This window comes from Mytilus trossulus, chromosome 5 (assembly GCF_036588685.1).
Source record: "Mytilus trossulus isolate FHL-02 chromosome 5, PNRI_Mtr1.1.1.hap1, whole genome shotgun sequence".
NCBI classification, from domain to species: Eukaryota; Metazoa; Mollusca; class Bivalvia; order Mytilida; family Mytilidae; genus Mytilus; species Mytilus trossulus.
This window is the reverse complement of record NC_086377.1, coordinates 32772459-32789190: the sequence shown is the minus strand read 5'-3', so window position 1 is coordinate 32789190 and position 16732 is coordinate 32772459. Positions and strand designations below refer to the sequence as shown.

General features: G+C 32.0%; 1 protein-coding gene across 1 annotated transcript in view; it reads left to right on the top strand.

The window, feature by feature from the left end:
* The first annotated feature begins 1250 nt into the window (after positions 1–1250).
* Positions 1251–16732, top strand: part of LOC134717870 (hemicentin-1-like) — a 39980-nt gene continuing 24498 nt past the window's right edge. Inside the window, exons 1-10 of the mRNA XM_063580368.1 lie at positions 1251–1310; positions 2405–2446; positions 4368–4513; positions 5048–5201; positions 6211–6386; positions 6965–7112; positions 7956–8077; positions 8906–9038; positions 9879–10000; positions 10392–10548. Of these exons, the coding sequence (XP_063436438.1) occupies positions 1295–1310; positions 2405–2446; positions 4368–4513; positions 5048–5201; positions 6211–6386; positions 6965–7112; positions 7956–8077; positions 8906–9038; positions 9879–10000; positions 10392–10548 (1216 nt within the window). The 5' untranslated portion in view covers positions 1251–1294. The remainder of the gene's footprint in view (positions 1311–2404; positions 2447–4367; positions 4514–5047; positions 5202–6210; positions 6387–6964; positions 7113–7955; positions 8078–8905; positions 9039–9878; positions 10001–10391; positions 10549–16732) is intronic.

The following is a 16732-nucleotide window of genomic DNA, read 5'->3' as shown; positions in this document are numbered from 1 at the left end:
CCAAGGCACGTGCTTCAGCTGCGCCCTCCCCAAACAAGTCAAATGTAGTAGTTCAATTAAACTCTGAAATGTATAATAAACTTAAATTCAAATTATATAAGACTAAGAAAGGCAAGGGGTCCCTGACTTGAGACAGGCGCAAAATGCGATGGGGTTAAACATGTTTTTTGACATCTTAACCCTCCTTGTATATATCTAGCCAATATAGAAAAGCAAACACTCGGCAATACGCACAGAATAACTCGTTTTAAAAGAAGTGCGAGTCCGATGTCAGGATAGATAACAAAAGAAACTAAGCAAAATGACAATGCTACATAAATTAGCAAAGAACTACTAGCAGTTTTTGATATGCCAGCTCAATTATTATAAAATATTATGTCTTCATCATATGAGTATCACGCACAGTCCCTATGGTTTGGTATTATATCATCATTATATATATGAGGAGAACAAAACTCCTGTCATACCAAAACTAGTCGTTTGAGAATGAATGTTTTCAAGATAGGTTCTGCTGTATGCTCCCTTTTTTTTATTTGTACTCTTGTTATGCTATCATTGTTTTTTATCGGCCTGATTCACGATGAGGTACCAAGCTATATATTAACCTGAAATTCTATTTTCTGATGATGAGTTGTTAGACACTTCCAAATAACAAACTTTTTGATAAATAAATTAGGCCATTAGTTTTCTCGATTAAATGTTTAAAGTTTGTCATTTCGGGGCCTTTTATGTCTGACTATGCGTTAAGGATTTTCTCATTGTTGAAGGCCGTAAAGTGACCTATAGTTGTTAATTTATGTGTCATTTCGTGTCTAAGAGGAGGGTTGATTTATTGCAATCTTACCACATCTTCTTTTTGTTATACCATGTTGAAATGGTTTACTTTTACAAATTTTGACTTGGATGGATAGTCTTAGTGGCAACCATATCACATCTTCTTATATCTATACATAATTTGTTCATTATTTAGCGTTTGTTTATGTGTTTTTGTATTTATTTGACATTAAGATTCAATGTATTATCGTATAATTTTTTTTCGTAAATAAAGTCTATACATTTGTAATATCTTACAAATTAAGTATATTTAAAAAATAAATAGACATTTGATTGCAAGTAAAACGAATATTCCATTTTAGTTATTCGATTATAGTATTTTTATTAATATCTATTATCAAGCTATATGTGTCAAAGAAGTATCATGGTACCTAAGATTACTTAAACTTCTTATGTCTTGTTACACATAAAATGTCAGTCTTATCTTTGGACTAGGTCAAATATAGTCAACAAAGGGAACATGAATTTAATAATATGTGAGTGAGTATTTACTATAGAAGATATTGAAAGTTTTGGCATATACCTAGGGACACATACACTTTTCTTTTAGTTCAGAAGTTTCTAGTAGACTAAGGTACAACTCTAACAACATGAACAACAACATTTGGACTAATATTGATTGATTGGAAGAACAAAACAACGTTCCATAGGGTGCATGTGAATTTTGTTCAAAGTAGTTATAATGTCTATTCGAACTAACAATGATATTTAAGGAATGACTGTATTAATTTTTCTCTCTATGAAGAAATATCATAAAAAAATGTGGTGCACACTGGATAACGCGCGTAGCGGGTTATTTGACAGTGTGCACCACATTTTTTTATGTTAATTCGAATAGACAGAACACATATTACAGTCATTTCTTATGATTTAATTCTAAATTTCATTCTAAACCGTAGAAAACCATAAAAAACGTTGATGACGTCAGACTGAATTATGTCTATGGGCTGATACCAAAATAACGTCAGCCAATCAGAAGACGCGTTACATCCAAAATTAAATAATTAGACATTGTTTATGTAGTTTGAGGCCTTAGTGCAGTTTTAAGATAAAATAATAACAATAAAACATTCTGTGACAGTACTTGGTTTTACTTTACATTATTTAAAATGTTCTGACTTGAGATATCGTTTTTCAACTGTATATTTAAGCCAAATGGTCTGCAATACATTCTATGAATTAACGTTTGATCGATAAAATAGTCTGTTGGATAAGACAAATTCTACACTGTTGAATGTGCATCACCAGGTTTTATTTGAAAATGGAAATGTAGACGTATAAAAAAATTACATAGTACATATATACCTTCATTAAGAGTTAAAACAAAATAAGATAAATATTTGTAAATTTGTGTCGAGAACCCTGCGCCTCTTTAACAAAATTATAACGATTGCCTAGCAACCATAGTATTTGTCGGCCAGAACAAATTTACGTAGACGGCACATTTGATAAAATATTTGATAGTCTGACAAACTCACCAATCAAATGAACAATATGATTTAAATTTGTAAAGTATATTATAAAACTTTATTTTGTGTATTGCAAAAGTAAGGCTTAAATTTTTTTCTAGATAATCTCGTCGGCTTCATTATTTTTGGTACCGGAAATGCAGGTTAGTGTTTAATACATATCTTTTTTACATGATTTCTATTATTCATAAACAACACTAATAACGATTTCTTGTGTTTTTTCTTTTCTTTCTTTTTATGTTGCAGATTTCGTAGTTTTTGTGTAGAGACTTTATATAAAGGATATTGCTTTCTGTTCAGAATTACCTTTTAAGTAATGTGTAACTTCATATATTACAAAAGTATCATATCTATATACTCCAAATTGAAAAAGTTACATATGTACTAAAGATAATCAACGATAGAAATATGCAAAGAGGCATATGCAAATCAAAAGCAAAGGCGATGAAAATACAATGTAATATCTACAAGGAACACGTCAATAGGAAGTGGGTTGCAAGCATTCCACTATTAACGTGTTGGCATTCAAGTAATGCAGAATGATAAAATAGTGTTTATCCCTGTGCAAAACATCGAATACTAGTATTCAGATTTTACAGTGTAACCCCCTTTCATTTAAGGCCACATATGTTCTGTTCGAAACAGTAAAACCAGTAGATGAAATGTACAAACATGTATTTTATAAGACAAGATGCAGAAAAGTTTAAAAATATTTATTGCCGAAGGTTCAACCAACCATTTTTCTTAAAAGATCCAGTACTTTGTCAGGACTATGGCTGTGTTACCAAAAAACTTTTTTCGTAAACTAAGGATTTTCTTATCCCAGACATAGATTAATTTATCCGTATTTGGCACAACTTTTTGGAATTTTGGATGCTCAATGCTCTTCAACTTTGTACTTGTTTGGATATTTTTATGGAAGCGTCATTGATGGGTCTTATGTAGACGAAACGCGCGTCTGGCGTACTAAATAATAATCTTTGTACCTTTGATATCTATTATCAACCAGTCTGTTGCTAAGTGTTGACCTTTGTTTTGTTGCAGTTTCTATTGTTTTGTGGGGTGTTTTTTTTTGTTTTGTATGTTGTTTTCTTATGGTTCATGTGCTTTCTCTGTTGTTGTTTGTTATCGGATTTGAGTTTGCTCAATCGATTTATGATTATTGAACAGCGGTATACTACTATATTGCCTTTAAGATCTTGGCTTTTGTCAGTAAGCAATAAATAAACGAAGGGCTCTATAAAAGCCATAAATAAGAATCTAATTCAAATAAAAAAAATTGTGCATATTGATTGAAACTAAACATTTACTAGATGAAAAATAAACCTCGATAGTCAAATAGAAATGGAATGAAATAAAGGTTTGAAAAAAGAGGGACGCAAGATTCCAAAGGGACAGTCAAACTCATAAATCTAAAACAAACTGAGAACGATATGGCTAAAAACGAAAAAGACAAACAGAAAAACAGAAAAACAATAGTTCACATGACACAACATAGAAAACTAAAGAAAAAACAACACGAACCCCACCAAAAACTAGGGGGGATCTAAGGTGCTCCGGAAGGATAAGCAGATCCTGCTCCACATGTGACACCCGTCGTGTTGCTTATGTGAAAAATTGAAATTGTGATGTGCTAATATAAATAGACACCTGGTAATAGATGTCTAAAATCAACATGAGAAACAACAGTAGACATGTTAGAGGTTGGAATTACTACTTCCGGATTAATGTTCTGATTTTGATTAATATAGATGAAATATTTAGTTGTAGTTATAATTACAACTTACTTATGTATGTCATGCGTATGCTTATCAGGTCTTGTTTTCCGACGTTATTACATTTTATGTTGCAGCTGTTGCATTGGTTGTTGTTAATCTCTTTTACATAATTGAAGTGTGTATGCGTTGTAATACAGTAAACTTAAAGATCTAAGACTTATAATTTTTCACAATGCATTATGTTGCATGTATATTATCAATTTAGAATTAAAAAAATTTAGGATATTCCTTAATAGTTAGTCTAAACAAAAATTCTAAAATTCTAAATTAATTTTGTTTATTTTAGATACTGGCAGACATCCATATTTCCCTGTATCAGAGAACAGTGAAGTGCTCGTAGCTGATGGCGACCACATAGGATTAAAATGTGTTCCAGAAGGCAATCCTAAACCCCAGGTCACGTGGCATCTCCCCGGTAATTTGACAAGAAATGTAAGTAGTATTGTTTTTAAACGCCGGACACGATTAGATACATGCGAAATTCCATACTTTATAATGTCAATGCTTACAACACGTTTTTTGTTCTAGTGTATCGTTCATTAGTTGCGTTCGATTACAAAAATAAAAATCGAAAAGCTTTATGAAAAAATTACTGACATAAGCAAATGAAGAATAAACAATATGATGTTCCAATGTTACTTCATTTATGTGGATTATTGCTCGTACACAATGAAGCTCTGCTGTTATTGTCAAAAAAATACATATGACAATTGAAAAAGACGTATAGTGCGTAACGAACTTTATAGGGAGATGAACGGGATTCAGAGTCAAAGTGTCAACACCAAAGTATAGTAGAATAAAAAGGGGGTTGAAATACACAAACTATCGCCCTTGTTGTTAATAATCTATTCATATTCAACAATTATTCAAAAAGTCAAGTGAATTAGGGTAAAAAAAATATAAAAACGGAACCACTCATATTTTATAGCCATTGATGTATAACCTTCTTTTATTTCGTTCATTTAGAGTCCAGTGGTCAAGAGTCATGTCAGTTTTCACTATGAAAATGTAGAATTAGAAATACAAAATATGGTTCGAGAGTTACATGGGTCCTATGTTTGTCTGGCACATAATTCTATAGGAACTTCATCGTACACATATATCGTCAAGTATGGAAGAAGTAAGTCAACATAACTTATATCATTTTATGGTATTTTATAGCTGACTATGCGGTATAGACTTTGTCTCAATAGCAATCATATCACATCTTCTTTTTTTATATCTAAATTGATTTCATTTAGAAAAAAACGAAGTATCAATGTAAATATAATTCAGAACTCTTTAATTGTTCTACCGTCTCCAACTATAATTTCATATAGGTTTCTTAATATTGATGTGTTTTCAACGTTTTTTTATGAAAGAAATGTTTAGCACTGGTGATAGACCACTGACAATTTGCTGATTACATTTTTATTACATATTCATGTGCATTTTGTTGATTTAAAAAGAATCATATTTAGAATCAAAAGAGTTTATGGTTCATTGTTTTGCACTAAATGTTGCTTCCGTGGATTAAAATAGATAAAAATTATCATTGAAGAGTATCTATTGTGTAAAATTTATTAAAAAAAATAATACAGTAGACAACGTCACTTATATATCTTTTTCACATTGCCTATGACAAAATAACTTCATATGTTATCCCTCTGTTAGCCTATTGTCTTTCCAAATCGTCCGGTTAGCGACATTGACAGATATACAAAGTTGAAATACTGGAATTTAAGCAATTTAAATAAGCTGGTAATGAACAATTAAAGAATTTACTAAGTAAAAATATCCCCGAAGATATATCAAGATACCAAGCTTATTCCAAAGTTTTCAAAAAGGACAGTTAAAAATGGCATATGCAACTTTTTGTTTATAATAGTTCATTTTTTTTAGCGAGTAAGTTTAGAGTAAATAAACATATCTATTCAGTGATAATTCATATAAGTCAAACAATTAATAATGGTACATTTAGTACCAATAGTTTCTTCAATGCATATCAACGTCTAATGGATTTTTTTTATTGTTCCTACCCAATTGTCAATGATAATACTAACAACACTGGTGCCATCGGCGTTCTAAATTGTTAACCAGTTACCTAGTATCTTTGATAAGTTTTGTTATGGTGAAATTTTTCTTTACAGTAACAAGCAAGGCACCAGTTTCAATCACTACACCACCGATCATCCCAATGCGGATCAAACCAGATGTTTTCCTAAAATACACTGAACATAACGTGACTGAAGGTGACTCTATGCTGGCAATACCATGTGCTGCAAACGGAATACCAAATCCTAAAATCACGTGGTCAGCTATAGGGGTGGGTTAATTTGTTTGATGACAAGATAATCTCAGAAAGAATTGCATTTTAATACACTATATTTGATACAACTCATTTAACATTTTATCTGATTAGAAAGTTAACAAATTACACTCACACTATTGTAAAATCAAACACACAACGCTGCAAAACAAATAACACAATAACTGTGTTTAACAAGACAAGTCTGTTCTTTGGTCGGGTTGTTGTCTCTTTGACATAACTCATTTTAATTCTCAATTTTATACATATCCATAAACAGAACATATCATACCAGACCCATAACCTAATTAAAATTTATAAACATCATGCGTCCGAAGCGCTCTACCGTTAATAAATGAACCAACAATACGTGATAAAATTAGAACCGAAAATAACACTTAACTTAACGCTCAAATTGATTAAACGTCAGGAACGTTCAAACAAAAGACAAAGAAATTTCAATGAATGAACGGTTATATGACTAAAAAGGAACGAGTTATTCTAGGAATTTAATAATCGTTGATTACTGAGATGAACACATTTTTCGACTATTACCTCCTTTTTTATTATACATATTCTGCATGTTCTTATTTTAGTCCAGCATGCCATCTAATGCTATGCAATATCAACAATTTCTGATCATCCGAAATATCCGCCTAGATGACAGTCGGTACTACCTTTGTACAGCTACTAACTCAGAAGGAAAAGCCTCTAAACCTGTGCATATAATAGTACGTCCAAAACGTAAGTAAAGCAGCAATATTATAGATAAGACTTATAGATTTTTTTTTCGGGTAAACCAATCATATTTACAAAACAGCTGATCTCTGAATACAATTCTAAAATCCAAGGCGTTTCGCTTTCAAACCTTAGGTTTCGTTTGCCATTATTATATTGAAAAGAGTTGGTCAGTTATTCCAACTATAAAATGTGTTTTGTGTCTTCTATATTTGTTTGTGTATGTTGTTTGGTTACTTTACCATTATTTTCATCATCATTATCAATAAAAATAACTAGTACTTCGATATAAAGTGTAAGTGTCTTTGGTATAACAGAAAGCACACACATATAGACCTGCATCGACTATATGGATAAAATTCTTTCCAGCAAAATGATTTGGTAATGACAAAAACATATATCTCAATTTGAATCATTTGACATCGATCTGCACGATGTTAAAAAAGCATCGCGAATAACAAGAATTGGGCAATATATAGTATAAGATTACTCGTTTCATTTACGGACGATATCAAAAGTGCAATGTAGGGTAAAAAAAACGGTATTCATATAGTTTTTTTTCACTGGCCCCACAACCCCTCCTCTTAAATATATCTTAATTTGGGGGAAATTGATTGACAAAAAAGGATATAAACTTGCAGTAATTTTGACCACCCACCTGCATCCCGTCATAGAATGATATTAGGTGTAGTTTTTCCTCATTCATATTGTGCATAATGTTGTTGTAAAATGATGCCTTTATGTGTTCTTGATGAGATTATTAAAATTTTTATCCTATTTTATCTTATTATATTATTTATTTTTGCGCTAGTTTCACTTGACTTCACTGTATACAATACCTTATTGCAGCTCATGTGAAACCAACAGTGACATTACCACCAAGTTTACAGGGAACATACGGTACAACTATAACATTAACATGTAACGTGACAGGATACCCAACACCAGATATAAAATGGTATTTTAACGGCGTAAGTCTATTTTCTACCTATTGCAGTAAGACTTCAACGTTAATATAGGTGGAACTTTTCGTCTTTTTTAATATACCAGGTTTAGAGGCTGCGATTTTACTTCCTGATGCTAATTGATCAATATTGCCAAGTCTTTGCATCAATTGTGATATTCGGTCATCATTTTGCTTGAAATAAACTGGCATCTAGTCTCTTAGCATGCATTGACATTCATGCAATGTGTCCACAGTCAAAAGTAAAATCACAAAAATACTGCACTGCGGAATATTCAAAACGGAAAGTCCCTACTCAAATGGCAAAATCAAATGCTCGAAAACGTCAAACGAATGGATACCAACTATCATATTCCTGATTTGGTTGAGACATTTTCTTGTGTAGAAAATGGTGGATTGAACATGGTTTTACAGCTAGCTAAACCCTCACTTGTATGACAGTCGCATTAAATCCCAGTATATATACACACCAAGTAAACAAAACAAACAGATATAATAGGTAAAAATGTCAAAAGGGATACAGCAGACAACATCGTTTTTATAATGTTAACCACTAAAAAAAATATGTAACAAAATGGCATACCGGTATAGACCAAGCAATGTACTATTCATGATTGTATTTTATTTCTTTAAATATGAATGTACAGTAAACCTGCTTTACTTCTTGTATTTCAAAAATACATATCGTTCAAATGTACTTGTCCTACAAAAAAGAGGTAGTGATCAAAATCTTCTATATTGTCTGTAAATAAATATTTTCATATTAAAACAAGTACTAGTAGAAGTTGTCTATAAGATATCACATACTAGTAGTCATACACGTCCTATTTTGTAGAAAGCTTTGTCAACAAAAACAAATAAGTACGAAATACAGAATGCGACGTTAGCAGAAATGGGAGCTTATACTTGTGAGGCAACGAATGACGCTGGTACAAGTAGGACTGATGCAGTTTTTATAGTTCACGGCAGTAAGTTCCATATCAAGCTACAAATAGTCTAGTTTAGTCTTCATTTACTTCCAAAGTTTTCACCAATATTTTTTGGTATTTTACAAAAACATTATGCAAATATTTTGGACGATTTATTACTAATTTGTATATGTAGATTTATATTTGACATTGCCATAAAAGCGAGAGGTTCAGTTAGCAACAAAACTATGTTCAATCCACCTTTTTGTCTACACAAAGTACAATGTCAGAAAAGTTGCAGTTGTTCAGTATTGATGTGTTTCCCTCGATTTTATTTTGTAACCCGGATTTGTTTTCTCTCAATCGATTTATATGACTTTTGAACAGCGGTATACAACTGTTGCCATTATTGGACATTAAGTGACTAATTTGGGTATCGAAAGACTTTGTTGTGCAACATAAATATCAATATTTAAATCTTACCCTATAATTGTCTACATTTGGAAAATATGTTAAAATGTTAATTAGACAATTAAGTACGACCTTTGATCGAGATTTTTTCAATTCACAGCATTGATTTATTTCTCGGACATTGATATAATGGACCAGGTCCATGTAAAAACTTCCACATGAATGATGATTCGTTAATTATGTCCATGTAGCATTATTCTCCATCACAAACCATATATAAGCCAAACATGAATATCAATCTGTGTGGAATTATAATATAACAGAAAGCAACAATCAATTAAGGAAATGAGAAATTTCAAACAAAGAGACAGTTACGCAATTTACACATTTATATCCAAGAAAACACATTCTGCAGATTTCTACATTCACTAAAAGTGATGATATTTCAAGCCAGACTATTACATAAAAAACTTTTATTTTCTATTTCAGCTGCACCAAGCCTGAAAACTACGCCACCACAGTCTGTTATGGCGAGTCCAAACAATCCTCCAAGCTTTACCTGTCGAGCGTCTGGAGATCCGGTTCCTACAATAACTTGGGAGTTTAAACCGGTAAAGTATATACCTTTTTTAGAAAGTATAAAAAGCATTGCATTGTTGTATAAACATGAATGCTACTATTTTTTAGGTGGCGACTTTCTTTAATTTCAATTAGATTGATAAAATTTAGATCCCCTTTATTATAGGTAATCAAAGATGATTGTTGGAATGCCAAAACTGTCAGTTTTAAATGCATATTCGACTTTACAGATGTAAATATGTCTACTTTAAAACAATTCAAAATGCATTGGAATTACAAAATTATTACATTGTCATAAATAATAACAAATATTAATGGTATTTGAAACGAAATAAAACAATGTTCTTTAGTATAGGAGAAAAGTAAAGATTTTTAAAAGCAAGATATTTGCAGTAGAATTATATCAATTTTTAACATTTTTAGTTTGTTGGAACAACTAGCAATACATACCATGCTGAACTTTCAAAAGACCATACAACTCTTACATTACCAAACATAACTAAATCTGGACTTGTAACTTGTACAGCAAGTAATCCATTTGGGCGTGTACAGGCGTCCTCCTCTGTAATATATACCCCTGGTACGTATATGTTTCGTCATTGACCGGTATAACTTCAACTTAGGTCGTGTACGTTTGTGTCTTCGTCAGTAATCTTTAGTTCAGGCGTTCTCCTCTGATATATTTATTCCAACGGGTCTTCAACGCAGCGAAAAATCCCACACGCGGTGGTGATGGGAATACAAGACTAACAAAGGCCAAAGGCTCCGGACTGGGGTCAAGCGCAAAAATGCGGCGGGGTCAAACCTACACTATGTATTCAACAACAAAATAAGCATTCGATCCTTTTGAAAAATGTGCATGTAACTGTGTATTTCCTTGTAATTGTACAAAAGGCCAGCAGTCTAATAATGGTATTATACATAAGCCGCATGTCTTCAACTTGGAATAAAGGAATAATGGTATTGTGGCAGAAATTAAGGAATAATGTTATTGTAGTTCAAATTAAGGGGAAATGGTATAGTAGTAGAAATTCAGGAAAATGGTATTGTAGAAGAAATTATGTAAAGAGGTATTGTAGTAGAAATTAAGTAAAATGGTGTTGTTGTTGAAATTAAGGAAAATGGTATTGTAGTACAAATTAAGGAATAATGGTATTGTAGAAGAAAAGTGTTCGCCGTCAATTTGCGATTTGATGGTCGTTAATGCTGTTCAACAGTCAATTCTTATTTATTTGATTATTGTTATGATGTTTGGCTTTTTATTTACAGTGGTTAGCATGGTTGGTTGACACCAGTTCTCGTTTATCTCACTCGTCTCCTGAACACGTACAGAGTTTTGTGAAAAGAAATCATGATTCAAGAAATAAAAAATTCACAACAATAAAGAGCTTGTCGGTTTCATCAACATAAATATATTACTCAATAGATATAGGTAGATGTGGTGTGAGTGCCAATGAGACAACTCTCCATTCAAATAACAATTTAAAAAAGAAACAACTATAGGTCAATACATGTATAAGGCCATCAACACGGATCCTTGGATCACACCGAACAACAAGCTATAAAGGGCCCCAAAATTACTGGTGTTAAACCATTCAAACGGAAAAACCAACGGTCTAATCTATATAAAAAAAACGAGAAACGAGAAACACGTAGAAATTACATAAAGAAACGACAACTACTGTACATCAGATTCCTGACTTAGGACAGGTGCAAACATTTGTAGCGGGACTAACCGTTTTAATAGTACCAAATCTCTCCCTTTTTCTGAAACAAAAGCATAACATCACAACATAGAAAAACACTAACATATGAGTGTACGGACTCAAACATGTCTTTGTTTTGCTGAAAAGAAAGGTCATCGTCACTACCTAATAGAAGCTCAATGGATATAGCATATCTTTCTAATTTTGAAAACAGTATTTCTCTAACTTCGTTGTGAAAAGCGCACTCTAAAAAAATAGTGTATACTATCATCAACAGGGTGGCCACAGCTGCATTCGGGAATAGGTTTAATATTAACACGATGTTAATCTAAATTTAAAGAACTGCACATATTTCTCAAATGTGTATGAATGGTATGAAGTTTTCTATCCCAGCAACTTAAATAGGAAGGTGGCTGTATCAATTTGGACTTCATCTTTCGTTTAAAAATATTTATATTTTTGGATTTTTTGAAGTATGTATGTCGGGGTTTAGGCTATTCCAGTCAATAGTAGGGGATGGGAAAAAGGATTTTCTAGTTATGTCTAGTCTATAAAAACTAGTTAAGGACATTTTTCCTACATGGTAGATTGTGGTTTGTCATTACGTCGTCTAATCTTTTAATTACCGAACGTGACTTATTCCCGATTGTGACTGTTTTGCTGAGTGTGAATTCGCATTACTTTAAGACGTGTTACGGTACTTGTCTATCCCAAATTCGTGTTCAGTTTGATGTTGTATTTTTGGTTCTCGTCGGATTTTGTAAAATTTGTTGACGTCTTTTCTTTTATGTTCATGTGTTATGGTAAAGAAAATTAATCACCGCATTCATTCATTTATTAGATTTGATTTTGTTCAACGTAATCTGTACGATTTTATGTTTGAAGTTGGATTTAAAACAAACTAGACATATATATATATATATATATATTATAGTTAATTGCTATTAATAAGTATTGCAATTGCAATATCAGTATTTAGTTCTATTATAATCTTAAATCAATTCTTATGCTATCTTACTTTTGAGATATAAATTTTCAAATGTGACGTCATTATTGTCGTGTTTCAGAAATTCATGTGACGTAATTTGTGTGCCTTTTTACCACTTCGTATGTGACGTTATTTTATGATTTTTTTGCGTTGAGGCCTGGACTAAGTCGGGTGTGTAAATTTTTCTGTGATGGACTTTGTATTATGTATTCGGTTTTTTTTGTTTTCTGTAATTAGTTAATACTTCAGTTTCATTATGTATATCTTTTATATTCATTTGATAAAATTTACTGTTTGCAATAGCATAAATTGTTCTATTAAAGTAATAAGGATGTTCTTATCCCAAGCATAAAAAAAAACGTATTTGACACAAACTTTTTCAACTTTTGATCTTCAGTGCTGTACAACTTTGTACTTTTTTTCACTTTCGAGCTTTTATATCTGGGCGTCATTGGTGAATCTTGGGTGGACGAGGTGCGTTTTTGGCGTATTGAATTTTAAACCTGATGCCATTTGTTATCTTCTGTTTCTTTGTCAAATACGTTTTCCTATTTATTTGTATTGTAGTCCTGTAATACCATGTTGTCAGTTCAATGTTATGTTTCACATTGCCATTAAAATGCGGGTTTTGGCATGCCACAAAACCAGGTTCAACCCACTATTTTTATCTTTAAAAATGTCCTGTACCAAGACAGGGAAATGGCCATTGTTATAATATATTTCGTTTCTGTGTGTGTAACATTTTAACGTTGTGTTTCCGTTGTGTCGTTTGTTTTCTCTTATATTTGAGTGTGAATTCACATTACTATAAGACGTGTCACGGTACTTTTCTATCCCACATTCATGTATTTGGTTTTGATGTTATATTTGTTATTCTTATCAAAAGCAATCCCTAAAATATCATTGATTTTTGGGTTAAAATGCATTCTATTGGTAAATTAAATCGGAATCGGATCGAGAGCTAAGCAATTCAGAATTCAATCTGCCATATATATATTTAAAAAATCCCATTCGGATATTTGTTTTACTGATCAAGCTGATCAAGTTGAGGTTGAATGATAAACTTTAATAATTTGAGTTTGATTTGAACTATTTGAGAGAGGGTAGGGCCTTTACCGGGACTCTGTGATCGGTTGTTTTTTAGTTCGGGTTTTCGGGATTGACACTTTCGGGATCCGGGAATTCTTTTTTTCAAATTTCGGAATGTCGGGATTGAAATTTATTCAAATTTGGGACCTCGGGATTACGGGATCAGCACCCCTCCTTTCTTCCCTCATTTAAGGATATCTATCACGGAAAACTTTCATAGTTGGGTACTTAGTATCTAAGTTGTATCATCCACTGCTTAATACCCCTGAATTTTCTGGCAAAATAAATGAATGGAAATCAAACTTAAGGCCCTGCAATATACTCTGGCTAACAGTTTTTCCTGACCAGTAAACACTGGGGAGGGTGTGGTGGGTTGTTTTTTTCATTCATTTATTTTTTCCGAGGATAAGTGCAAATCCATGTTTTTTTCTAATTTAAAAAAAAATTCAGGTCATTTGTATGTTGAACATTTTAAACAGAGTTTATCTCGTTTGTTCAAAAAGTCATTGAATATTCCAGTCCTAACTTCAACGTTATAGTGTACATTATCCGTTGTTAAAAGCTTAGAAAATCATACATAATACATACACATGTATGAAATGAATGTTATTTTAAAGGCGGTACTAATTGCAATGAGTGAAAACAATGTTATTTTTATTTGAAACCCAAATACTACTTTCAAATTGTTAGTTTCAACAAACACTATTATCGAAAATTGCTTCAAATAAGAGAAAGAACCAGAGAGATAACTGCAACTGGAGAACATGAAGAAAGTTTGGTGTTTATATACTAACTTATGAAAAGAAGCTTTCACAATATTTGAACAACGAAATTTTTAAAATAGCCATTATGCGTTTTCAGACCATCACACATTAATAAAAGGACCATCTAACTTTTGTGCAGACCAACCCACTTTAGCATGACCATTACATTTATGATTCCCCATAACATGTCCTACATATATACTAGAAATTTGAATAGGATAGATTTAGGTTTTTCTGTATTTATATAGGCACTACTAAAATATAACATTATATACACGTTTCAATATAATTATACCCAATAATCTTGAAAACTTGTAATATAAATTGTTTTATACTCATCTAAAGAAAATATTTTTCTGAGCCCCCTTTTTTTACCGCACACCTTTTACATTATAATAAAAATCATAAACATTTACAAGCTACAATAAATATATATCTTTATTTTTATTCCTTATAAATATATGTTTATTGGGGCCAGATCGACCTAACATATGGGCCGGATTGATGTGGAATGGATCGATTCATCTTGAAAAATACAGATTTTTTGTGTTTGCCTAATTGCCAATGATAAGGATCTCTGCAGGAAACGATTATAATCAATTATGCAATTATATAATTGATTAAAAATATTATAATTAGGAGAAACGAGTTGAACAAAAAAATGACTACCGATCATATTGGATCATATGACAACATACTGAGCTTTTTATCTGTTTGTTGACTAGTTTGGAGCCTGCAAGAAAAACAAATCACTATGCCAAGCCATCTTGTACTGATATCTGAACTAATTTGATTCCTAAATGTTATGCATTGCTTATCCTTATGGACTATAAGCATCCTTGAAATGTGATTTTTCTTAAATGATTTTGAAATAGATTGTGATATGAATGTATCTATCTATACGCTATTTCTAAATTCCCTATGTATAAAGTACATACATGTAAATGAAAAGTATTTGAGAACACTATGACATGTGATTTACAGAAAATCAACAAATAATGATTTTAAAGTTTCTTGTTAAACCAAGTGATGATTCAGAAGACCTATCTTGCGAAGTGCAAATATGATTTTGATTTTCAATTTGACAGCATGACATATATGTAGATCATATAGTCCATTAATATCGACAGTCATATTGTTGATCATACCCATTTTTCAAATTAGTTATCAGATTTCAAAATTGATTAAATATATTAGTAAAAATAGTCAGATATTGGCAAACTAACAAACAGAAAAAAACATATTCTATGTGGGTCGGATGAAAACAAAATCTTTACGAAAAAGAGATGAGTTGTGCTGTCAAAGTATACTTTTTCCTAATAAGATTTGTTCCTGATGGAAACAATATTATAATGATATTTGTTCTGCAGAAATTATGTCATGGAATACGTTTTCCATCTGTATTGTATTTGTTCCACTAATATTAGGAACTTATCTTACAGACACTTGGTTGGCCTTCTGTAACAACCCGGCAATACCACAGAGACAGGTTTTCCAGAGTCAGCACTTTAACGGATGCCTATAAATACAGCTTGATCACCAGAACAATTGTTGACTGGAACCAACTACCTGAAAGTGCCATCCAAGCCACCACAACAGACACCTTCCGGATCTGTGTGTGGCAGTTCCTGACGTAACTGTTGACGCCTGATTTAAACCCTGTACAGTTGCTGCAAACATCACATACTTTTATTTGTTTTTGTTCCTGTAAATACACAAGTTTTTTTGTTTATTTTAACTTGGCGTGGACTGGTTGACACACGCGCACAATATATCTGCGATATGGAAATTTCGACTGCAGATTAACCACATAGACGTAGAAGTAGAAATCTAACATTGTTTATTGACCTTTTACCTCAAAGGGCCCTCAGCCAATCTTAGAAAGTTTAAAATTAAAACCACTTGTTGTGGTATCTAATCAGTGCACTTTCTCGCCACGCAATATGTCAGAGATAAAAGGTTAATGTCAGAAGATCCAAAAGCACGTGAAAGCCACTAGATAAGACATACAAGAGAATTTCTACAACACTGACCAATCGAGAAAATATGAATCGCCTGATTATTTGTGTTACACTTTCTATGTTCCTTAAAGGCTTGTTGTCAGAACCAAGCTTGGTGGGTAAGTTAACTTGTTTGATTGTTTATTAAACGATCTTAGTTTAAGAGTTAATATGTATGTGTAATGTGAACAGTAATTATGTTTTGTAATTTGAGAGT